Source organism: Chelmon rostratus, chromosome 23, assembly GCF_017976325.1.
Source record: "Chelmon rostratus isolate fCheRos1 chromosome 23, fCheRos1.pri, whole genome shotgun sequence".
Classification (NCBI taxonomy): Eukaryota; Metazoa; Chordata; class Actinopteri; order Chaetodontiformes; family Chaetodontidae; genus Chelmon; species Chelmon rostratus.
The window spans coordinates 6,809,816-6,835,934 of record NC_055680.1 but is presented as its reverse complement, the minus strand read 5'-3'; the positions used below and the strand labels follow the sequence as shown (position 1 = coordinate 6,835,934).

At 43.6% G+C, this 26,119-nt stretch overlaps 1 protein-coding gene across 1 annotated transcript; it reads right to left on the bottom strand.

The window, feature by feature from the left end:
• Window positions 1-457: 457 nt before the first annotated feature.
• Window positions 458-22,821, bottom strand: ppp1r14bb (protein phosphatase 1, regulatory (inhibitor) subunit 14Bb). The gene is made up of 4 exons (XM_041965055.1): window positions 22,254-22,821; window positions 3,881-3,964; window positions 3,753-3,785; window positions 458-3,640 (listed from the first exon to the last, which is right to left on the bottom strand). Exons 1-4 carry the CDS (start codon window positions 22,452-22,454, stop codon window positions 3,572-3,574), a joined length of 387 nt encoding a protein of 128 aa, XP_041820989.1. The 5' UTR covers window positions 22,455-22,821; the 3' UTR covers window positions 458-3,571.
• Between the last annotated feature and the right edge of the window lie 3,298 nt (window positions 22,822-26,119).

Sequence of the window (26,119 nt, the reverse complement as noted above, 5' to 3'; positions counted from 1 at the left end):
CAAAAGTAATGAAAACAGCATGCAAATTCTAATGGAGGAATTAATATCACTTGGACAATAAGCCTTTTTCATGGCAGACATTTTGGCGTTTATTGCAGGAAAGCTACAGGTGGAACTAATAACATTAATTACATCTGTATTCCATTTCCTTATATTGTGCATGCAGGTCATTGACATGGCTCACAGGGACACTTCATGGAATTGATCCATCCTCAATGTTATTAATTACACCTGTGCTTTATCTGCAAGTTCACATATCTTCCGTGAAAATGGTCTATAAAAAAGGGTTAACTTAAAAAAAATCTTCACAAGTGAATAAATTGCAGACTAACAAATATCACATTTAAAACAGATGCTTTGTTGAACTACATTAAAGGTAATAAATGGCCATATAATAATCTATAAAGGTCTTCTGTAGCAGAGAACTGACAAACCCAATAAACAGAGAAACAACATGTCCATTTCACATGTTTTTATTAAAGTTGCATAAAAGTGTAACAAAATTGGGCAAAAACAAGACCTGTTGTTGATATTGCTACATTTGTTTGTTGGTTTGATCTAATCATTGTCCAAAAACACTTCCACTCTTCCAATTCACATGATTTAGCTCTTGTAATTAGCCTCAATCATAATAATCAGTATATATATATTTTTTTTGCAATTTTCCCCAACAGTAAAAAAACAGACTTCTCAATAACAGTCTAAGAAGGTATAATCCAAACCTGGATTTAGAAATGAAAATCCACTCAAATTCAGCTACTAATTGAGCTTGCCTACAATCCGACCAATCAGAACGTCTCCAAAGAAATGCAGATCGTGCTTCATTTGGAAACCACACAAGGAAGGCAAAAACAATCGCACCAAAATGTATCTGAATGGATTTTTGTTCGACTACATGTTAATCCAAGGCCTGGCATCAAGAAGTGTCATGGTCACAATAAAAACAGAGCAGTATTCAAATGGTGAATGTAAAGAACATTGTTTTATCTAAATAAAATCACTGTATCAAGGCCTAAGTATTAAACACTCACTTCTAAAAAAAAAAAAAAAAAAAACCCAACAGAATCTCATTGTTAATAATTGTTTTTTTTAAAAAAAAGGAAAAGAAACTGAGCGACAGAAGATCAAGATTCTCCACATGCCGCAGTTCTGCTCAGTAACGCACATCTTTAGCAGTTTGCGTTACCTTTTAAAAAAAATGAATGTCTCCCGTTTATTTGGTTTGTATAACATAAATAATACCTAAGGCAACATCTGTTTTTTAAAAACAAGGAAAGGAAACTGAAGAAAGGAGAGAGGGGAGGGTGGACAGAGGGATGAAAATGGGTGGGAGGAGGTGGAGGGAGAGGATGCCAGGGAGAAATGACAGAGCAGCAAGATGAAAATGGGCCATTGTGTGTGCGTGTGTGTGTGTGTTGGCGCAGAGAGAGAAAGAGACAGCCAGTGGAGGTCTGCTGTCACCGCAGGTGTCAGCAATTGGCCACAGGAATCACAGCGAAACGCTACCACTTCTCCAATTGGCCGATGAGCTTCGGTCTCTGATCTGATTGGCTCAGGATCAGAAACAGATGGCTTATTCTTGGAGATGATTGGCAGCTGCAGCAGGGAAACGCACAGATCTTGTGACAGCTATGGACCTGTCTTTCTCTCTCTTTCACTCTCAGCGCTTTGTTGTGTGTGTGTGTGTGTGTGTGTGTGTGTGTGTGTGTGTGTGTGTGTGTGTGTGTGTGTACATCTGTGTGAGAGGCAGCTGTGTTTGCTAATGTGTTTCCGCTTCTTCCGCCCCAAGGGTGGCGTGTGTGTGATTCAGAGAAAGGGGGGAAAAAGAAGGGTGAATGCATTTAGACAGCTTCAATGTAAGACAGTGGCCTCCCTCCCTCCATCCCTCCCATTCAGACGTCTCATTGGTGGGTCTACTGTCAGGCAGAGGACAGTACAAAGTCTCTACACCAACATGGCCATTTTCAGAGTTTCCCTGTAGGTGTGACAGCTCTGAACTGACGGGGTGGACTAAATCAATTCTAAGATAAAAAGAGACAATAAGAAAGAAACAGCGGGATTGTGATTAAAAAAACAAACAAACAAGGCAGCTTTGTTCTGGGTCCCCCTGTCGGACTGTCAGTGTGTGTGTGTGACAAAATGCATCCAGAAAAAAAACACCCCAAAAAACCCCAAAACAGGAACCAGTCCTATACTAAAAATCTAATTTGTCGTACAGAACAGCAGAATATACAGGCCAGAAAAAAACACTCCTATTATGAATGTTGCTGTACATTATGTAGCAACACACACACACACGTAGCATTTAGCAACACACAGACGTACATATGTATGTGCAGGCTGGACAGCAGTGGCTTCTAAAGAGCCCCTCTTACGACTGCACCACACATCTGAGGAAAGGAAACACACACTTAGCTCTTTTTTTTCCGTTTTCTTTTTTTCAAGAATTTCTATTCCTGCACACCCGACCTAAGAGAACCTACTTCTACTCTAGCCTTATGGGAAGACTTTTAGCCTAAAATGAGTAGGACCGAATGACCACCACAGCCAACCAGTGACTTATTTTAAAGTTCCACTATTTCCAGGGATCAAATTTTCCTCGACACACCATACATTATTCTTTGTGGTCATAAGTTCAGACTTTCTTCCCAAATGACATAGTGCAGATTTCTCAAGAGATACACACGCACACACACAAAAAAACGACAGTCTTTAAATGCACCACTGAAGCAAATGCCTCTGATTACAGGGGGGAAATGATCTGAAAAGACTGTACGGATCCCCCGAAAAAAAAGTTTAAAATTAAAAAACTAAAGTCAAGTGAATACTTCCGTGCCCTCAGACTGAACTAGAAAATATCAAGAGAGTCATGGTTGCTAGCTGGATCACTTACAACTTTATACCCCTTACAAATAACAAAATAAGGACTCTCATTGGTCGAGACATAAGCAATGATTAGGCCCTGCTTCAAGCTGATTGGCTGCTTCCTCCTTCCACTCTCTTCTTGGCTGTTGCAGACTCTCTCTCTTGTTCCTCTTCCCACTCTCGGCCGCTCCGCTCTCCGTAATTATGGGGCTAGTCTCATCTCAGCTCCTCTTCGCTTCCTCCTCAGACAGATGGAGGGTGGTGTGAGCAAGGGTGGGAGGAAGAAGAGTTGGATGAGGAAGATGAGTGAAGCCAAACAAAGGGTGAAGGAGGAGCAGGAGTGAAAAGGAGAAGGAAGTGTGCCTGGATTAAGACCAATGAATCGCCTGTTGTTGCTGTTGTTTGGGCCTGGATATTATGAATTCTTTACTTCCACTTCTTTGCTGATGGTTTTTAAGAAGGAAGTCCATCAAACCACAAGGCAAGGTCACAAAAAAATGAAAAATAAAAGCGATTTATGGGGCTGGATCCAGGCAGAAAGAGCAAAAGAGATGGAAAAGGGGGCCTAACGACAAGGTTCAGTTAGAAGATTTCAATGACGATCTTCAATCGAAGAAGACTGACATCAAAACAAAAGGATGGAAAGCGCGGTAGGAAGACGAGGGGAGAGGGCTGAGGTGGAGGGGAAGAAGAGAAGGAGGAGCCATCATTTCTTCTGAGGCGTGGAGAGCTTCTGCATCCCTCGAATCTTGTCGAGCAGCTCTGAGATGAAGTCCTACGGGGAGACAGAAGGGACAAAACTCATGAAGGGGATTCAGAATATAAAAAATAAACACTGCGTCAATATGGGAGTGGAGTAGAGGGATGGAAGGAAGAAGGAAACTTACTTCAGTGGGTTTAAAACAGTCGACCAGTAAGTCCTGCAAAACAATAAAGGACAGTCTGAGCATATGTTCTATCTTTTTCATCCATGTGTCCTTTGCTTGCATGCTTTAAGTCCATATCCATGTCCTACCTTGACCCTGGCTGCCCGTTCGACGTCACTCGGCATATCCAGCAGCTCATCCACGTCGATTTCCAGCTCTGGGATGGCCTCCTCCTATAACACGTGCGACAAGAGAAAAAGAGAGGACAGCAAGTTGAGACACAGGATTCCTTACTTCCTTACAATAACAGTAAAACGGCGGTCAGTGGGGTCACACTGCTCATGACAATCTGAAGGCGACGGCTCACTGTAAGCCTGCACACACACACACACACGGAAAGAAACCCTCATCATCCTTTCTATTCTTAGTCCCTGTGTTTATGCTGTGTGGTTCTCCGCAAATAGACCAGCAGGAGAATTTCTGTCTCTGTGCATGACGTGGTGCAGTGACTGAAGAAAGACCATCTCTGAACACTAGAGGGCGCTGCCCTTCCATTACCTCGCATGTTGTACCTGACGGGGAAATAGAGGAGAGACAAAGAACCACGGTAGCAGACGGAGGTTTTCTAATCATATTTTCGCGGATGGAAAACAGAAAAAGAACATGTCTGCATAAATGCAAATTTATAGGCACACAGTTAGTGGAAATACTTGTTCTGTGTACACAAAGCAAAATTCAAGCGCCGCCAATGTTCCCAACACTAACACGGCCAAAGTGACATCTTCAAATCAGTCCAAAACACCAAAGATATTCAGTTTACTAACATGGAAGAATAACCAGAAAATATTCACATTTGAAAATCAGGAACTGCCATGTTTGACCAATTATCACAATAGTTCTATATTTGTTTTCTGTCAGTGGTCTTATCGTTGCAGTTCTACATTTGGAGCCGTAGCCCAAAAGCATCACAAAGAAGCACCTAAAACACACACCGAATGAGACATCCACAGCTGAAGCAGTAAAACAGGGAAACTTGCTGTAAATTCAGAACTACTTGTAGCTTTATTGTTGAGACGATCCATGTCTGAAATGCTTCTGTTGGTCAAAAAGTAGGCTTGGACACAAATCAATGTCAAATTTCAGCATGTGCTGTGATCACAAGAGTAGTTATTCGCTTTCTTGCCTTGAGTTAGATGAGAAGATCGATACCACTGTGGCGTCTCTCTGTGAAATATGGAGCTACTGCCGGCAGCCGCTTAGCTTAGTATTAAGACTGGGAGCAGGGGGAAACTGCTAGCCTGGCTCTGTCGAAAGTGTAAAAACAAAACGTTGGTGGCAATGCTTTTGGTTTTTTCTACAAATTAAACAAATGCGACATAACATGTTACTTAGTGAGCTTCAGAGACGGCGGAAACTGCCATTTTTTCCAGTCTTTATACTAAGATAAACTAAGCTGGCTGCTGGATGAAGGCTTGATGAGACACAAGAGGTACTGATCTTCTCATCTAACTCTGGGCTACAGAGCAAACCAGGTAATATCTACAACAAGTGCATTACTGAAAGCTTGCACGTTAACTGCTGTCACCCTGTTGCCTTAAATAAAAACGCACAGTGAAATCTGCTCCTTTGATTTTGATCAACTTTGATTTGACGAAACAGAAAGTTAGACAATAACTACATCCATTCAAAATTGGCTTGTGATTCACATTTGAAAACAGATAAATAATAAATTCTCATTATCTCATCTAATTTTAATTATAGCTAAGCAGTTATTGCTTGATGCTGATATGCTGACCTCTAATATAAAGTTTAAGAGCACACTTGCCTCTGGCTTATATATGGCTTATCAAATAAATAACTGTGATAACTGGGTTCACTGTAAGTTCGTCTTTGTCTCTCTCTTCCTCTTTCCCGCCACGCCTTCTCCCTTAAGCCAATCACTTCTTTTTCTTTTTTAATCTGTCGCTGTATAAGAAGTGGTTTCATGGGCTCCCTCTCTTTCTCTGTTTCTCCATCTGTCTCACTCAAACACACTAGCTCAGTGTGTGCTATCAAAGCGGCTCACCACTGGCAACAACACACACGCGCTCTCGTGCAAACACTCGTTTCCCCCTCTTCTGCAGCTCAATTGCTACCCTATATTCATGTCATTCTCCAGGAATCTCGCTCTCGCTCTCGTCCTCCCCCTCGGTTAGAGTTGCCCACACCAGCTGTCTCTGCACCTGCCCAACTGCCCCCTACCACACACACACACACACACACACACACACACACACACACACACACACACACACACACACACACACACACACACACACACAGACAGACAGGAACAGCATGCTGTGTGTGCACCTTTGTGTGTCACATTAACTGATGGTAGTCTTTTTTTCAAACTAGTGAAAAGTCCACAACATCACACACACATCATTTCTGTTCCACACACCTCACACACACACACACCACACACACCACACACACACACACACACACACACGGATTAAAGAATTATAAAATGGGCATTAATAATAAGTCTGAGCTGGATGAAGTGTGTGTGTGTGTGTGTGTGTGTGTGTGTGTGTGTGTGTGTGTGTGTGTGTGTATAAAGGGTGGGGTATGAGGTAAATCCTCATTCTGAGTAGGACAGCCTGTGTGTGTGAGATAGAGACTGGAGGTGACAGACAGACTTACTGTCAGCAAAGTACAACACACACACACACACACAAGATGACAAGCAGGCATGGTGTAAGCAGCAACGCAGACAAAAAAGTGCAAAAATACTAACAAACACACACACAAAGCTGGCATTCTTACCAAATTTCCCAAATTAAAGCTCCACAAAACAGACACAAAGGCGTACGTGCACTCAGACACACACATGCTTACACTGCAGACATATTGAGGCTGTCTGTCATTTACACACACATTCAGGCTGTGAAGTCTGACACAAAGACTGATCTGCACATGTGGGCTCCATGTGCTACTACATGCAGTAAAGAAAGCTAAAACAGAAAACGTGAGAAGACAAAGGAAACAAGTAGATACTCAACTGGTTGTAGAGAGTGAAAGAATTGTATTTTTACTCAAGATAAAGATTTCTACATTCTCCCTAACTTTGTAACCTATTGATTTCTTCTACTAACAGCATTTTATTTTATACTTTGTATCTCTTTGGCGTACTCACATGGTAAACATAATGCACTAACTGCTGTTAAATGTACCTGAAGAGTGTAAGTGATGCACATTGGCTTCCATTTTACTTGAAAACCATTTGTGAGACAAACTGTTAAATCTGCGAGGGGGGAAGGGAACGCCCAGAGGAAGGAAGGTAAGAGGTTAAGGAGCATATCGAGAAGAGGGAGCAGCTGAGTGGAGCGGAGCAAAAGGGGGGAGAGAGAGAGGGAAAGAAAAGAGAGGGGAGGGGAGGGAGACATGTTGAACAAGGCCGGAAGACAGGCCTCAGACAGGAGACACAAAGAAAGCAGGGAATCACGAGGGAGGATTTCCCAAACACTCCTCCAGACTGACTTACTGAACTAGTCTGGAGTCTGGAGGGGGTTTTTACTGTTGGCTGCAGATGTGATACACAGAAACTAAAAGGTGGCTTCAAGATATTGGCACACACTGCAGGAGTGTAAGCAAAGCAAAACAATACTAAGCGGTCTGGAACTGGTACTCTGACTCAAGAATCATTTCTGAGAAACATCTGCAGTTTGGGTTTGATGCATTAAAGCTAGATGCTTTTTTTTTTTGGCTATATTGGTTGAAATTATATTTACATCACAACAGCAATCTATATAAAAATCTGTGGTGGTTGCAGGCCTGTAATAAGCCCATTCAATCACACGACTGGAAGGCCCACCTGTCTGTCTACTAACACACCTGCATGTACTCTGTCAACAGCCCAACCACTGACCAATCAGCTCACTGGAAAGGTAATTGCTCCTGCAGGATCTCAGCTTGGACAAAACATATTATCTTCATTGTACTACTTGGATAGCAAGCTAGTTTCTCTCCCTTTTGTGGGCTACCGTGCACACTAACTGCACGAGATGTTTTAGAGATGAAACATCTTCATCATTTTCAGTTGAGCTTGAAATCACAAGACTTCAGTCCGCCTGAACCACCAGCATCACCCGAGAAACAAGCCGATACTGTAAACTGCCATGTAGACCCATTTTATTGCGGTCTTTAAATTCAATTATACTCTTCCTGACAAGCTTGTGAGTATGATTCACACACTACCACGATGAGGCTGAGACAGGGGGGGAGAGAGCAGCAGACAGACACGCTGTCTGTCTGGAGGCTGCAGAACAGAGCAGAATGAAATGTGACAGTGTGTATTTGTGTGTGTGTGTGTGTGTGTGTGTGTGTGTGTGTGTGTGTGTGTGTGTGTGTGTGTGTGTGTGTGTGTGTGTGTGTGTGCAGGTCATAGTACTATTCCTCTCACATGGGACTGTGTAGCGGCTGCAGGATTGGACAGATCAAATGCCTGATGCAGCTCCCTCACTGGAAAAACATAAGCTACACACACAACCACACACACACACAAGTAGGTCAGTGGCCTCACATTGCAACTAAAAGGCCTATCACAGCTACTGCAAATATCTCTGGAAAGGGAAGTGATGAGCGAGAGCAATGAAGCAAAGTTGGGGTTTCTCCAGGGAAGTTTGGACTGAATATACACTTTTTAAAAAAATCATCATGTGTCAACAGTTTTTATGTTAGACTGACTTGTTTCACAGTGCTCTAACTGACCTGAAATCTGATTAACACATCCAACACAGTGATTTACACCTCGCCATAAACAGCTGAGGTGCATTAAATGCAACACCACACTACTCAAAGATGAAGAATGCAGATATAAGAAGAAAAAAGGGGGGATATGAGTGTCAAATCAGAGAAATCCTTAACAATCGGTCAGATACTGATAGAACCATGCATGTATTTGCACATACGGACACAGGGCTGATGAAATGACAACACGGGTCCACATTATCTGTAGTAAGATAGATGGAAGCCGGTCGGGAAGCCGCATGTGTAAGTAGGTCACAGAGGCCACCTACAACGATTACACAGCATGTCTTCCAGTGATAACAAACTTGATAACTGATTCCTGTGATAGAAGAAGAAAGCAATTCATATGTGAGAGTTACAGAGAGCCTTAGGTTTACCAAAAGCTGGATGATGCCACTTTTGCTTTCGTGCTGCCTCAGTAACAAACCAGGATAAAAATAGTCAGACGTCAGGATGGCTGATTGCCCATTTTTCTACAAAAACAATGTTTTGGCTGGGTTACCGTGCAGGCGGGAAAGAGGAAGGGGGGAGAGAAGGAAGTTGGGAGACAGAGGGAAGTGATGGCTGGAGCAAGCAGGATGGAGGAAGAAGAAGAAGTAGGAAAAGTAGGCCGCGTGCTGCTAAACAATGTTGCCATTCACTCCAATTTCCGTGTGTGTGCTTGTTTTGACTGAATAAACCAGACCGCTTCATACATCATTTGCTCCCTCTTTCATGCTATTTTCCCTTCTTGGCGGATGGTTGTGCAGAGACGTGGAGGTGCAGATGGAGAAGGGAGGCTGACACGTGATCTGCACGTTACATGGAACAAATTTTACACTGCTACACTGGGAGCCTTTCCTGTTCAGTCCTCTCTGTGCTTGGACTCAAGCATTGGGGGCAGGCCAAGCTGGAAAGTGTTTTTACTGAGTGTTTATATGCGTGTGTTTGCATTACTGAGTGTGTGTTTATGTGTGTGTGCCCCATTAAAACTATTACCCTAGGCTGTTTGACACAGGTATAAAATATGTGTGAACGACAATGACAAGGTACAGTCACACACACACTCAACAGGCAATGTAAGCACGGGCATAGCTGAGATTGTTTCACTGTTAGTGTGTGTTTCGGTTCTCCCAGCTGAGAGAACAAAGTGTCCACAGAACAGTTTTACAGCTCCACATCACTGACGCCAGAGCAAGAAGGGTGCTGGTATCACACTGTCAATCAACCGCAGTAAAATGTCTGGAGACGAAGAATCTGGTGGGATTTTTGGCATATCTGCACTCAGAAAGGATGCTGAACGTCCTTAATAGAGAGGTCTAGACTGTGCTTTAATCGTCGTTGTCTAATGGTCCACATCAAAAGGCGAGAGCTATAAATCATTCAGCGCCATGTCAGTGCTTAAAGCTCGGCTATTGTAATTAGTTGCGATGGTGAATAGGGATTATTGTTGCATCGCAGAAAGAGAGAACATCGACTCATCCACTGAGAAAATCAGAAAATCAGAGGCTAGGCTGAAGGCCAGTGCCAGAGCTCTGCTGGTTTGATGAAATATTTGGATGTTGAGCAGATTTGACAACATCCAGGTAACAAAGGAGATGAATAAAAGAGAAGAGATGGCCGCAGAACAGCTGACAATTACTCTGGGAATGTATGTATGGACTTGTTTAAACCGAAAAAAAAAAAAAAAAATCCAGTATATTCCTGCATTGCACAAGTTTGAGATAGTGGTGAGACATTTGTCTGCAAAGATTCAGATTGCATTTGGCTAAGGAAGCGGAGGAGGAGCTTTCAAGGTAACTACAGCTCACAACGGCGCGCAGGTGAGGCAATAAACACCATTGGCAATTTGCACGTATGCATGCGCAGGCTCGTTTATTGAATAAGCAATGATTGATTGAGCTGTAAAATAAATGCGATAAAAAAGGAGTTGAGCCAACACCCATCATGGGATTAAACCACAGAGAGCATTTTATGATTCACTTGTATTCTAATTCTAGTTTCCTAGAAAATGATGCATTTAAGGAAGAGAAGAAGGGAAGGCTATGCTGTGCAGGTCATTCTTGTGCATGGCCAGTGTGTAAACATGTGACTTTATAAGATGACTAAGTGAACTATGTAGACATACAGACATAAAAAGTTATCAGAGCCTGTCAAAATAACAAAAAAAAACTATTTTGAGAAAGCTGAAAAGTTGCCTGAGAGCCATCCTGAGGTGACAATTCATGACACCTTTGTGACTGATCTGGTAATTTAGTCTACTGTCGTCTGATCAACACACACACACACACACACACACAGAGGAGAGCAGCTCGAAGTAATGGAAAATTACTGCCCTCGAACGTGCTTCCTGTCATGCTCAGTCTCTTTATCTTTATGTCTCCTTTGATGCCCTCCCTCTCTGGTCGCCATTACCACTCTGTGCTGCGCTCATTTAAATCACCCTCGGTACGTCCGTAATAGTGCGTTTCATTGAGTTTGGGCCACCTTGCTGCGGGCATGACATACCACTTGTGAGAGGCCGAGGGGGAGAATCTGAGAGAGCGGGGTCAACGTGGGTGTAGGGATTAGGGCTGCGTTGTGTCAGTCATCGCCTGCTGCTTTCCATCTTCTTTCTATCTCCCCCTGTCTCTGCTTATCAGGAATTTGCAGCTCTTTCAATAATACACACTGTTAGCTTCCCCCTTTTCTTCCTCCCACATGTATGGGTCACAAAGAGTGTGACCCCTGCAAAGGTCTGTTCTCTTATTATTCTCTTCTGCACCAAAGGGGTTAAAATACCAGAGCACGCAGCTACTTCCTGTCTGGGCACGTGACCTTGGGAGATAGTCGGTGGTGGGGGGGTGGGGGGTTGAGGTTGATCTGTGGGAAGTGGCGAGGCTGAGTGAGTGTTTCAGAGAAGTGTGTGTGATAATGAAAACACTTTAAGAGGGCAGAGTTGACAGAGTGACATTAGCAATACTGATGTGTGTGTGTGTGTGTGTGTGTATGTGCACAATTAATCTAAGTGGTGACTGGCTGCAGTAATGAATACGTGGACTCACACACACACATACACACACATAACCATAAACCACAACAATCCATAATCAATACAATCCAATGCACTTAATCCAGTCTGGAGTGTGTGTGTGCGTGTGTGTGTACGTGTGTGTGTGTGTGTGTGTGACTATGCACTTTTTGTGTGTGTGTTTGATCCTCATCTCCATTGCGCATCTAATCAGTTGGATGTACTTCCTCCCAGGAAGAATATGATGTCCTGTTTTGAATCATATGAAAAACAGAGAGAAAGAGCCACAAGCAAATCAGTTGAACTGAACTAACCGCTTCACGTCCTTCTTCAGCCAGGACAGAGACTAGAAAATAGTCTTACACCTTGCAGCGCAGCTTGCAGTATTGACTTAAATTTCCAAGATTATCTGTGTTGTTTCTTCCTCCTGATGAAGCAAAATGTTACAAACAGTGCAGATTTCATTGTAATAATCGTCTTGCAATGCATCTGTACATGCACCTCTGTGGAAGCAGGGACTCTTGCGGCTCTTATATGTTGCTGTTCTATACAAAAAAAACCCTCTTAAAACAACACGCACCCTTTATTTATCACACACCATCGTACCACAGCCTCCACACAGCAGCCCTGTCAGCCTTCCTGCTATCTCACTGCAGATAAAGCGCAAACGGCTCTGTCGTGTGAAGCAAAAGGAACCAGAGCCTCCGGAGTCTGGCGGTAGTGATGTGGGTATTGTGCTGTGTGGGTTGCTTCAGACTCTGCACGAGAAAGCCAAACCAAACAGCCTCCAAGAACACAGAATGTATCTTCATATGATGACAGGAAACATTCACCACTATAATTAGGACACAAGCACAGCAGTTTTGGTTGTTCCTATACTGTAATTATGCAACAATAACATACATATATAGCATTAGTACACCATAATATAGAGTTAAGTGATATCTGGGAATGGATAGCTGAACCCAGAGCAGCTGATAGACATCTATTGACCACACACAAATATTGCTAAAAAACCTATCTGGAGAGTTAAAATGTAGAATGTCACCCAACCTTGACCCGCCAAAAGCTGTCCATACTCATAGCTGCTCATGGCATGGTTGAATGATTCCCACATCAGCTTGTTTGGCCTGACTGAACGCTTCAGTAGTTTCTGTGTGTTGACTGGAAATGTCTGTGCTGCAGCCTCTCCGGGGGATAACGCTCTGCTGGTCCCTAAGGGTCGCGACCAGCCTGAGGAAGACTTGCACTGGCAAACCGCATGGTGCTGCCAGGGCTGGAGCTCTGCCGCTGCATCACGCTGGCTAATTACTACAAGAGGGGCAACAGTTTGCCACAGCTGCTGCCGACCAGTTTCACTCTTCAGTAGCTGCCTTCATCTGACTGTGAAGTTAAATCTAATGCAAAAATCTCCAAATATTAAATCAGCGTCCATTTGTGACAGTTGAACACAGAGTAACAGTGATTTAATCAATGAACGATTCTAAATCCTCACAGCAGCACATTGGAAGTGATGCATTTTGCTGTGATTGACAGATTAGCGGTTAGCACCCAAGACTGATCAAAACAAGGAAAACACCAAACAAAACTAAGGACCATTTCAGCAGAGTCTTGTAATTCTGTAACAATCAAGACAAATTCAATGCACTTTTGTTGGCTAGGTAAAGGTAAACACTGTAAAAGCATATAGAGTGTATTAGCCCACTGAAACTGGAGGCTGGGAAGTGACGGACGGCCTTTGGCTGCTAACTGTTAAACTTTGCTTTCAATTTCCATGCAGCTTTAAATGATTTGCATAAAACGGATGGATTCAGCTTCAACCTCCCCCCAAACACACACACACACAAAGGAAATCCATCTCTCTCTTCAGCCCACTCTAATTACAAAATCTCCCATGCATCCATCTGAAATATGTGAACCGGACAGTATCTCAAGTGCCCACTTTCGCCCTCCACCTCCACTCTCCATCTCGAGTCATTTCTGCAGCACAGAGCAGGGGGCAGATCTGAGGAGGAGATCTTAACCCTCCACGAAGTCATACACAGACTGCTGTCGATGTGTGTGCGCGCGTTCAGCTTGGAAACAATGGAAAAGGCAGCCTGTGGTGTTCTAACAAATTGATTTTGCGTTTTCTTCCATCAATTTCTAATTACCAAGGCAGCAAATGAGTAAAAATTAAAAACTCAAACAAGTACATGCAGAAGAAGAGAGCGAGAAAGACCACACACACACACACACACACACACACACACACACACACACACATCTCCACTAGACGCAAGTCATTACCACTACAATTGGACTGAAAGAAGAGATTATGTGCAGATTAAAATAAGAATGCATACAAACAAGGATTACATCAGATTATCATTATGTCACTTTTGGCAAGTGCTATTAACACAACCAAAGGGCCCAACATTCATTTGTTCATTTGCCATGACATTTATTGATGACTTATTCCTTTATTCTGGCAGTTTTAGACAGGAGTGGAGTTTGGCAATCCTACAAGGGCATTCAGGGTCCATTTCCACATTTTTTCTCTGCTAATTCTCACCGACGTTGCGTCAGAAACACCCATGTTTATTTGTCGCGCCTTTTAATGCGTCCCGCCAGTGCTGAGATGTAATCCGTGTGGATTTCAAAAGGGATCAGAGAACATTTTAAGTCTTTGATGCAGATCAATCGTCAACGCGACCTCTGACTTCTCCAATAAATGAGTGATTTGGTTAAATTCCATATTCAGTCAATCAGTGAGAGGATAACAAAAAGCACAATGTGGGAGATTCCAGCAGATTATCACGTAGAAACAAAAACAGACAGGGACAGAAAACATATGGCCTGAAACTGCAGACCTAATAAGAACCTTTTTCTGAATGATGCTCTGTTTATCTGACCACTGCTACTGCTCTTTCACTTTCCTTTCAAGTATTTACTTCTTATTTGATAAGATTCTTACGGGTTTTGTGTTTGTAACTATACTTATTACTGCTGTTCTGAGAAGTTAAGTCAGTGTTAATGTGTGACGATAAAAGTTCAATTTCTGTTCAGGATGCATATGGACAGCGGTAATGTCTGATCATTCATTAATGATTCACCAACTGATTTCCTCCGTTTGTTCATTTAATACCCTTAATTCCAACATTATGAGAGTGTGTGTGAGTGAGCGAGAGGATGAATGGGAGAGGCTGACTCCTTCCCTGATGAATCAGTAACTTGTAGTAAGTTTTGCCCAAATATGGTCAGTAGTTCCTTCCTGCTCAACGGCTAAATACAAACAGCATCGTAAAGTAAAGATCACACATGTAACACACATAGTATAAACAATTTAAATGAGACACTTATGATTCTACCAGAAGAACATCAATATCAAACTATGTAATTAGAATTTCACATATTATAATAAATGACAAAAGTGACTGATAACTCAGGCCTTTGTCTACCATCGCCTGTTTGTCCATCTGTCCACACATCTTTCATCCATCTATTTCTTCTGCACTGTGATACCATGAAAGCTTAGGTGACATAATGGAGGATATATGAAGCCAACATGGCGCGACTCTAACCTGGCAAACTCTTTATCGGCGGCTGTTTGTCTGCTTCAGACTCAGATCAGGTCAGGAAGTCACTGGCAATGCTAACACTGCATCACAGGTCTGATCGCGGCCAATTTCTGTAAACCCATCTTACCGCACATCTATTAGCACCTGCTGAAAGCGACAACGATTTATTATTAAAAATCACATCAAGTTTGACTGCATCCATCAACTTCTCTAAATATACTGTAATAACATGGAGGACACTGTGCACACAGCTCCTGTACAGTCTGTTATTAGTGCACAAAAAGTATACGAAACACAATCAGAGGCAGTGAATAAAGCAATATGCTGGCATATGTTTCCCTGCAGCTCAACTGGCTTCTCCTCTAATGCACCTCCTGGGACTAAAATACACTCCTGAGTGGATCTGTGTTACCTCACTCAACCTGCCGGCAGCTGGCATTGCTTACAAAGAGACTTTGTGATGATAACGACAACAAAAGATGTATGCCTGCTCTTGCCAACTCAAGTCGCAAATGTTAAATATTGGGACAGTGGCTTTTCTCTGCTGTTTCAATATGGTTTCAGCACGGAGGCCGACACACGCACATCACCATAGCCTCATATTCATCCCTCATTTGAAAGCACTATTACAGCAACAACACCCTGGAGCCACATACGGTAATAACGCTTGCCTGTGTACCAAACTGCCTCACTGTTATGCCCATGTTCACTTTAAAAAGCCTCCTCCAGGGCTGCGAGAGCTTTCACACAACAGCAGCTATCAAAAGCATACGTAGCATCTTAAAATGCACTAATTAAAAAAAGCTCAGTAAGGACCAGGAAGAGTGTTTTCCTGAAACAAACTGTATGATACATTGTAGACCAGTCGAAATAATGAGCCGGGAAGCACGGGGGTACTTAAATGCATCACAGTCATTACGTTTATGGGAGCATGAGATATTAACAGCTTGAGTATTTACTGGGTGCCTATTAAATGTGCACACATAATATACACAACTGTTCAGCAGGAAGATAGAATGGACAACAGGCCTCCAACTTTGTAAACCCTCTCATGTCATCAAACGAGTAACTGCCTGCTGTTAGATTTCTTGTGAGCAGCGGAGTTTCGTAATCGAGCCGTGAATGCGCCCTGCTTGACTCGTGATCGTTAAGGGAAAATGGTTTCGTTTAAAACTTTTACACTTGGCTGACAGCCCGACCCTGCGTAACAGAGGATGGAATGACAAGCTCATCAGGCTTAGCTTGTACTGAAACGTAACACTGGCGGGTTTGACACGGTGGAGAGGTGTCACACAATCAGTATGTACAGGCCGCAGGCTGGCTGACGTGTGACAGCACATGCAGAGGACTGTGACAAACAACAGAGACAAAGCGGCAAGGGAATGAGGGAAATATGCAAGATGCATGGATGTTTGCACATGCACACACTCTACAGCTACATGCTTTGGAAGTTTTAGAAACTTGTCACTGGTCAGTTTACCTCTTGAAGGTACCCTGCACATGGGGTGCCTGCAAGATGCAAACAAACAGGGAGGGGTGCTTCTTAACGTTGCCCCGTAGTGCTACCAGAGGCCAAAAACTCCACAGGGTACCTTTTAAGTTATATACACCCAAAGATATTCACAATATGTCTCCCTGGCGGCCAGATTGTTGTTTCCAGTCCTGCATGCTTACATATGAGCATAAATTATGCATGATGGATGGTGAAACCAAGAGGGACATTCGAGTGTGTGTTTGTGTGAATCTACAGGTGTGTGCACTGATCGCATGTGGTGGGAAAATCATGTTAATATTGCCTATTTTCCTACATAGTTTGTTTGTCTCTTTTTTCTCACACGCTTCCTGTAACAACATAAACATTCCCCTGAATGACTCATATCCCTCATTCTCTCTCTCTCTCTCCATCCCTGTCTGTCTTCATCCCTGCCTCCTCTCGCTTGGCGTCCTTAACTTCCTTCCGATCTCGCTCGCACACCACCCAAAACACACGCTTAAGTCTCCCTCACTCGCAATATTCTCGGCGGCCTTCACCCTGCTTCCGAAAACGCGCTCACGTGGTCAGTCAGCGGGTCAATGCATGCTGACTCACCCCCGGCTCAACAGGAAAAAGATCTATGTCTTCAACATGTAGGCCCACATGTAACCTATTAACACGATGTGTGCACGTCCATTTCTGTGTGTGTGTGTGAGTGTGTGTGTGTGTTCTGTGTCGGGGGTGTTTACAAAGACACACTGGAGTCTTTCACTCCTGCTGTGTAACAGTCAGTCTTTGTAGTCACCCTCTTACGCACACTGAGAGAAACAGGGTAATACTGATTGGTATTCAGACCTTTAAGTGTAAGGTTTAAGCAAACGCTGCACCTTCTATGTATGTGTTTCTGTGTGTGTGTGTGTGTCCTTTCACAGCCCGCGGCCACTAAAGGAGGCCAACTTTATCCGTGACAGAGACACACAACACCGGGATGCATGTGGAGTTTTTAGTGGCCCGGCTGTGACCATTGCTTCTTTAAATTGTCTGCTGTTAGAGACCACAGCAGAGTGAAAATGAGGCGGCGTCATTAAGGAACAATCCATTTACAAACTTCCTCTATTACACAGTTCATTACTTTGTGTTTATGTGAGAAAAATGTATTCAGCTGTCAGAAGTCACTGGATCGCTTTCAGAGGCTGATTGAGTGCTGCTACAGTTTAAAAAAGGAAGCTTTAGTTACTACTATTATATTATTTGGTATGTTCACCATTAAGTGTGTGTGGCAGGAAACAGCAGTGGACACATGTTACTGACGCTCTGACGTCCCTGTGTACTCCTACTACTTTTTTCTTCTCCTCTTGCCATCCCCTCTAGCTTTTTTTTCCTCCTCTTCCCCCGTTTATTGCATTCCTGCTCACCAATCCCGCCTCTGTTCTTGCCCGTATCCCCATCTGTGTTTATGTGTGTGTGTGTGTGTGTGTGTGTGGCCACGTAGGACCCTGGAGTTTCAGGATTGGTCCGCCCACCCGCTCCACTGTTAACCATGTAGCTACTGCTCAGTGTAAAACGAGCAGCATAAACACAGCAAACTGGGAGAAAAATGAGCCTTTACTGGCAAATAACATTTAACAGCACAGTTACCATGGAAATGATACCGAGAGCTGGAGTGAAATCTGATCAGTTTTACTAGCCGTGCAGTTGGGGACTTTATGAGAGCATAACCCCCACTTTCTTTTTCCCTAGAGTTAGCTCAAAGTCACTTAGCTTACATTCATACAGTAATAGAGTGGAGGCTCAATAACAAAGTATACACAATTTATCCTTGAAGAAAAACTCCCTGATTTCATTATGTGCCCAATAGCTCCCACAAATCCAAACATTTCCTGCCAGGTTAGTGTTTATGTTTTTAAACTCACACGGTTTACAGTTGGGTTTCACATGTAAACTGTGAGACAGCCGGGAGATTGTGGGATTTGGAGGCTCTATTACTGTGGTTCCCAACGATTTGTTTTCTTCAGATGTGCCCCCACGGCCCTATGACATGAACTCAAGTAGCCAGTTCACTGACACCACCCGTCATGTTCCACATGTGTTAAGCTGAACTGATTTTAGGATGGACGCTATTTAACACCATGAACTACGTAAATGATATTGTTACCGTCATTTTTCATACAATTGAACCATCAGTGTTTAGTTTAGTAAGGTCAAGTTTGTATTCATCCTACTAGCTAACTAGTTCATTTACCCATTATTTTTCACTATTTCAGCCATTCATCCATTATTTTGAGCCATTTCACCATTCATCCAGTAGCTATCAATTCCAACCATTCCTCTTAACCGCTCCATTTCTCTATTTCAGCTATTCATCCGCTCCTTTTAGCTCTGCTCTGCTAACAGAACCAGGGAGTGTTTCTTCAGCAAAGCAAATGCCACATTAACATGAACTGCAGGTATTCACTAAAGCCCTGCTAATATAATAACTGAATGGCTCTAATTATAATCTTGCATTGATAGAAAATAATGAAAACGGGGTCTTTTGGGAAATGGTGGAATTTCGCTAAGCTTTCTTTTACTAAATGGACACAACCCTTTTTTCCACTGCATGGTTAACCAACATAAACATTTAAAAAGCCTTGTTGCCATGGAATCTCACTAAGGCTCGGCTCCTCACTATTACCCATAGCAACTCTGACTGATAGGCTGACTAAGTGGCTGGATGAATATCTGACAAGCTGGCTGGCAGAAATGACTGGCTGACTGCTTGTAGCATGTTTAAAGGGATTATGTGAATGGGAAAATAGCTCATTATGAATTCCCTGTCGAACAAACTCCATGTGGTTTTATTAATAGTAGAAATATGCACCCAAGAAATAAGAGAAATAAAGGGAGATAGAAAATAGGCAATAATAGGAAATAATGAAGGGTGAAAAATGGAAATATGGATTATGACATGAGTCAGAACTAAAAGACAGACGTGGCATGAAAACAAGGGAACGAGGACGCACATGAGGGATTAAGGGAGGTGAGAGGAAGAAAAGGAGTGAAATCCAAGGCCACATGCTGCATGTCTTTTGTCAGTGAACAGGGTTCTCCCAATACCCGGTCTGCTCCCTGACCAGCTGAAGCCGCCTCTCCAGTTACAGTGTTTAGTAGCACGTGCTCCACATTTCCCCGTCTAAATGAGCCCAGTGTGTCTCCATCAGCGTACTGACTGTAAATTAATCTCTTTGTTGTCTAACAGCCTCGGCAGAGACGGGATCGGGACAATGAAAAGGGGGGAACCACTGTGGATGAAAGCAAAAAAACAGACATCATCATCGGAGATGGATGAGAGATGCGTGTCCAAAAATGTGAAATAAATCATTAATATCCTACTTACATGAGTCGGACCTGTGATCTGACAACAATAAATCATCACGACCAAAGTGTCACTGTCGCCGCGACACCTGTTTGTGGGGTTTTGGACTCTCTGTGACCCCGTTTACTCAGGTGAAAAGCAGACAAACGGTAAAGCATCAGTGCATTAAAGCGTGCATGGCTGACAGACTGAGTTCATTAGTGAATGGAGGATGGATGCGAGATGGGTGAATGAATGAAAGAATGCATGCATGCAATGCAATTATTCTTATTTTTTGACTCCGCGAGACTTTAATGCAAAGCATACCAATTCATCATTGGCAAACAATCAGATCGCATTGATTTTAAAATCCTCTCTAGGCCATTTAATCACCTCTGCTGGCATGTGATTCTGTAGTATCCCTGCTACTTTATTATTATGCACACCTCATGGGCTGTGTTGGGAAACATTACTTTTTAAAGCAACTTGTTACATTACAAGATTACTGCCATTAAAAAGTAACTTGTTCAAGTACTTTTGCATTACCAAAAATGACAACCCCTTTGCAAATGTAAGTTGTCCAGAGGTTGCCTAGCCTACAACAAGTCTACCTTTTAGTGTATTGACCGTACCATCATTGCATAGCCTAGTAGTGAGATTACTAAGTACTCCAGGAGTGCCCCACTTTTTTTGACTCTTTGGTGGCACCAGACATCCTCTTTGGAGTGGTCTGCTGGGCCTGCAGCAGGAGAGTGGTGGTTAAGCTATCATCCCTGACGGAGAACATGTGCCACCCCATGCAGGACGCTCTAACAGCACTGGGCAGCTCCTTCAGTGACAGGCTGCTTCACCCGCGGTGTGTGAAGGAGAAATACCGCAGCTCCTTCCCCCTTCCTTCTGCTGTATAATTAACAAAAGTTCATCTTATCTCCTCTTATCTTTAAATCGTGGCTTGGAATGCTATCTGGTGACAATTAATCACCGCTTGTCATTTGGATTTTGAACTTCCAGGTAGACATGCCGTGACAGCCAGACCCCCACAAGAGTGCCTGTCGTTAATGGCCAACCCATCTGCAAAAAGACAACAGCTCCACCCTCACAGCAAAAGCCAGTGCATCCCTTTAATATACGTAGAAAGTTGCAAGAAGTTGCAAGACAGGCCTCGGGAAATCAGAGCAAGAAGGCTTTTTTCTTTTTGATCGAACAACACCAGCCTGACCTGGTGGAAGCATGTGTGATTTTGCTTCTAGCAACCAGCCTCCTGTAGTGCCACTAGGAGGATCCTGGCCTTGCCGTCCTTTTATCTGTCAGCCTACTAGGAATTCTCCAAACCGGTTAAGTCGTTGTATTCCTCACGCTGGGAATAGAATGTGGGTCAATGCCAGCTCAGTAGAGCCGACATGAGCTTACCAACTACTGACGCCAGCAGCCACACCACAGCTGCCGCCTGGCTACGTAAGAACCGCACGGCTCTCCGTGTGTCACCATGACCAACGGTTTGATATGTAATAGAGCAAAGGGACTCTAAACCACCGCTGATGGTTACGCAAGCTCATTACTACAGCCGGGGAGTTCATTATAAGGGGCCCCCTGACAAGATTTATGCCTGGACCCCCCACCCAGACACATCAGTATCACCTTGTTTTCTGTTGCTTGCACTTACCACCTTTTGCTCTGCTTAGAAGTTTGCAATTAGAAGAGACAAGAAAGGATGGAGGGGGCTTTGAGCAAGGGTCTATAGCCTAACCTCTTCATCTCTATACTGAATGATGACTATTAAAATGTATGCTGCTAACTTGTTTTTAAACCCCAACCCAGCTCTCAGACCGTAGTTAAACGATGCATTTGACGCCATAAAGTATGACATAAGTGGCAATTTCCGGTCAGCCATTAATACTGGATTAAATCAATTCACAGGTGTGCTTTAAAACGGCTTCAGCCAATCAGAGCGCGGAGCAGAGGCCGCCTATGTCATGGTTTGGCTATAAAGCTTTATCAGCCACATTTAACCTACCTGTGAGGGAAGGGCTGAAGTTTAACCACGCGGCTTTTATGTGACTGTTATAAATGACTGGCACGGATTCTTTGTTTCTGGCAATGTTGGCACTCTTTCCTCTTTTTCCGTCTTCATTACCTCATCGACTCGCATATGGCCCATACTATAGGCTATAGAGCAAGCGAGGCTAGGCCAACAGCAGCGACAAAGGGCCTGTTAATGCTGCTTTATCAACAGTTTGCTTAGACGGACAGACAAGCTCCAGAGCTGATAAACTGACTTATTAGGCTACACCGTAGAGCCCAATTACTTAGCGGAGCCGCCTGATCAATACGTTCGATCGGCTCCGAGGCCGGTTATTGTTAGTGTCTTTACCTCACAGTCGTAGAGGTCCGTTAGCTGGTCGATAATCCACTCCTCCAGGTTCAGTCTCTTCCTCAGCTCCTTGCGGTCGTATTTGACGGTTACGCGTCCCTGCTTCCGAACGGGTGTCTCCGGTTCCTCCGTGGTGCCGGCCGGCGTCTGGAAATACACCCGGGGTTGAGGGCTCGTCTCCGGGCTCGTTACAGCAGCCATGGTCGCTCGGTTTTGGGGGAAGAAAGAAAATCGCCCCCCGGAGGTGTGGAAGTGGTGAAAGGGGCGACGGAGAGGAGGCGAAGCGGTCTGTGGACGCGCGGCTGCTCGCTTTTCCGCACTGAAAAAATCCGCCGGCTGAGAAATGTGCGACTCCCCCGAAGAAACAACGTTTGGACCTGCTGCTTTTGTTGTCCAAAATCGCTCAGAGGGACTCTGGCAGTGGACAAAACACACGGGACCGACGGGGACGGCGAAACGTAAAGTGTAACCGGCTTATTGGGCTATTTACAGCATGCAAACTCCGCTTATATAAAAAAGACAGACAGCAGCAGAGCCGGCCTCAACTCTTCTCTCAGTACAAAGAGAAATCACACGTCTCTCTCTCTCTCTCTCTCTCTCTCTCTCTCTCCCTCTCTCTCTCTCCCCCACGAGAGGTGCGTGCGCGCTCTCTGACTCGAGCGCATCCGACGTAGCGCGACTAAAGAAAAAAAGGAAAAAAGAAAAAAATCCCCGACAAATGTTTGTTTTTTTCAACTTTGAAAAGCAGTTCACCCCTCTTTCTCGTTTTCCCCTCGTGCACACACACTCCCCCCGCCCCCTCTTTCCTTTAACGTTCACGTGCGACCCCCCCTCGAGCCCGCTGTTCTCATTTTAACGCGGCGCGAGGAGAATGCGCTCAGCTTCTAAACATGAAAGACGGACGTTTGATTTTTTTTTGTGTGTGATCTTACTCCACTTTAAAAGAGTCGAGTGACCGCTTCGACAAACCAAACCTTTGACAAACTTTTTGACTTTTTAAACATGAGTCATTGTGATCACCATCAGCCTGCCAGGGGCAAACCATTACACACTGGGGACCTGCTGGGCCTGTGCTGCATTGTGCAGCACTGTGTCCTCACACGGTATTTGCACACACTTCCAGTCTGCCCGGGGCTCTAACTCCTTCAAACACTTGATATTTGAATGCTGGTTTGACTGTAGCTCAGGACCGTTAAAATATCTCCTCTGGAGTGTGTGAAATGCACACAGGGCAAGATTTCACACCTAGATTTCACAGCTTGAGAAGAGATATTTCACAATATACAAAAATGGCTATTAAAAGTTTGTGAAATTTAGTTTTTCTGCTCTAAAATTACACACTTTATTATAAGCAGCTACTTTTGGGTTCGGTTTTGGAATTAAAGTTTTAGGATTAGGCTTCATCCCCAAGCTACCGCAGATATAAGACCACTGGAGTTATTCCATTAACAGGAAACCAGTCACATTTTTTCACAGTCTGCCCATTGTGTTATAACAGCAGGGAACCCCACACCCCCACCAGGCTGGTTAATAACAAGAGTTTTAATAATAATAAGAGTGTGAAGTGAAGGGGGAGGTAAGGAGAGGGAGAGTGAATTCAGAGGGTCTGTCTCTGTCTCTCCCTCCTTTGGAGTGAGCATGTGGGTGTTCACATCTGTCAACATGCTCATATTGGTGTGTGTGTGTGTGTGTGTGTGGTACCGGCCCGAGCAGCCATTTCACAGACAACCATGGCAACAAGACGGAAAAAAACCTGAATTATTCAGTGAGCATGTCTGAAACTTACAGTTGAGTAAGCACAGACAGACTGATACACACTCGTACACACACACACACACACACACACACACACACACACACACACAGTAACTTAAACATTCAGGTGTGTTTAAGTCACTCTGGGCACAGACTAATGTGTCACCAGGTAAAAGAGCAACATGCAAACGCAAACTAGCGGCGTCCGCATCACCACACCGGCTGAGCGGACGTGTATGACTTGTCAGTGACATTTGGGTCTCTCCACTTCCTGTCAGACAGACACAGACCTCTGGAGAGGGAGGTCAGTATAGTGTTAGCATGTAATATTCAAACTGCGGTGGCCTTGGGGGGAGGGAAACGGTATGAGAGCAGCACATGGTGTGTGCGAAAATGTCATGAGTTTAAATAATCCCGCTAAGAGCCTCGAGCTTGCAAATGGCTGAGAGACTCTGTGGTGAATATCCCTAGATTTAAGAGGTGTGGGAGATCTTCGATAGCCTAACACCGTACCTGTACCCTATTTCACTCTTCTTCTGTAACTGTGCCAAAGCAAAACTTCTGAGCCCTTCAAAACCTTTACTGTAGTGCACCAAAGGGCATGGATTTCACTTCTCCAGACACTCCACTTTTTCACAAGTGGGTTTTGAATGATAAAAAGCCCTCAGTGGTGGACAAAGTGTTCAGATCCTTTACTTCAGTGAAGGTAGCAACGTAAAAACATTTCATTACTAGTCAAAGTCAAAGTATTATCAGCTAGATGTAAGTAAAAGTACTCATTCTGTAGTAAAATTATCCTTGTTACTGAAATATTATTGCATTATTAATACTGATGCATTAAAAGCTGCTTGAGGTGGAGCTAGTTTAAACTACTTTATATACAGTTCAGTAGTTCAGTTCAGTGGTTCCCAACCTGGGGGTCAGGCCCCTACAAAGGGTCACCACATAAAGCTAAGAGGTCATGAGATGATTAATGGGAGAGAAAGGGAAAAAAAAGTTGTGATACACATATTTGTATTCATTTATTGGACTTTTCTCAAATCTTTGTTTTCTGTGAATTATTGAATAACTTGAATATTATTTAAATAAAACCACGAGAGAAGTTTAGAGGGGGAATCTGTGTTTGGTGGAATTGCTAATGACTTCAACAACAAGGCAACTCCAGTTGTATGTGTGTATTTTGTGGAGCAGAAGTATAAAATAGCATAAAAAGCAACATGGAAAGTATTCAGATTTGTACTTTAAGTGTAGTACCTGAGTAAATGTGCAGAGCTGCTTTGCACCTCTGCCATGTACAGTAAGAACAGTAGCAGAAGAGACTCATTCTTCATTCCGGTCTCACTTCCTCCTCTGTAGTGTGACCCTATGGTATTTTCACCACATGCAGTAAAATACACGGCTGTAAGCCAGGCTTATACTTTCTATTTATTCATGCGGTTACATGGACTCATTTGGGGAACTGCTCTCAGAAATAGAGACATCTTTCCTTTGCTTCCAACAAGGAGTGTAGTTAGATCTCCATGCATTTGCATTTACTCTGTGTGATAATAAATCTATGTCTTGCCATTTCCCTTTAGTTTTTTTTCCATAAGAAAGGATAAGGTTACACTTTGTTAAGCACACATTCCTCTGCACTCAGACCAGCATGCATGGAGCTGGGCTCCATTCTCTGACCAAGCATATGTTAAAACGAGTGACTTTTTTTTCAATTATTATTTATTATTCTCATTATGCTCAATCATGTGAAGTCCTGCTCTCTTCGATGGTTTCCCAGCTGGGCTCCACAGTCTTGCTTTGGCCAATGTTACATACACGCAGTGAACAACTGTATTCAAAAAGGTTTTACCTTGATTCACTTGTGCAAATACACTCACACTTCACGCAGGTTTCTGTACCTGACGAGTATGCACATATACAGATATTCTCACAGAGCAGCTGAAGCAGAGGTGTGCTTCCTGTATACACATTCCTAACTGTTGCACAATCCAGCCAACGCTCTGCAGAGGGGAGGGGAGGGTGGTGTTACCATGCAGCCACTAGATGGCAATATAGGATTATACTGCAGCCATGTGGAGCCTGATGAGGCAAAACAGCAAAAAAAAAAAAAAAAA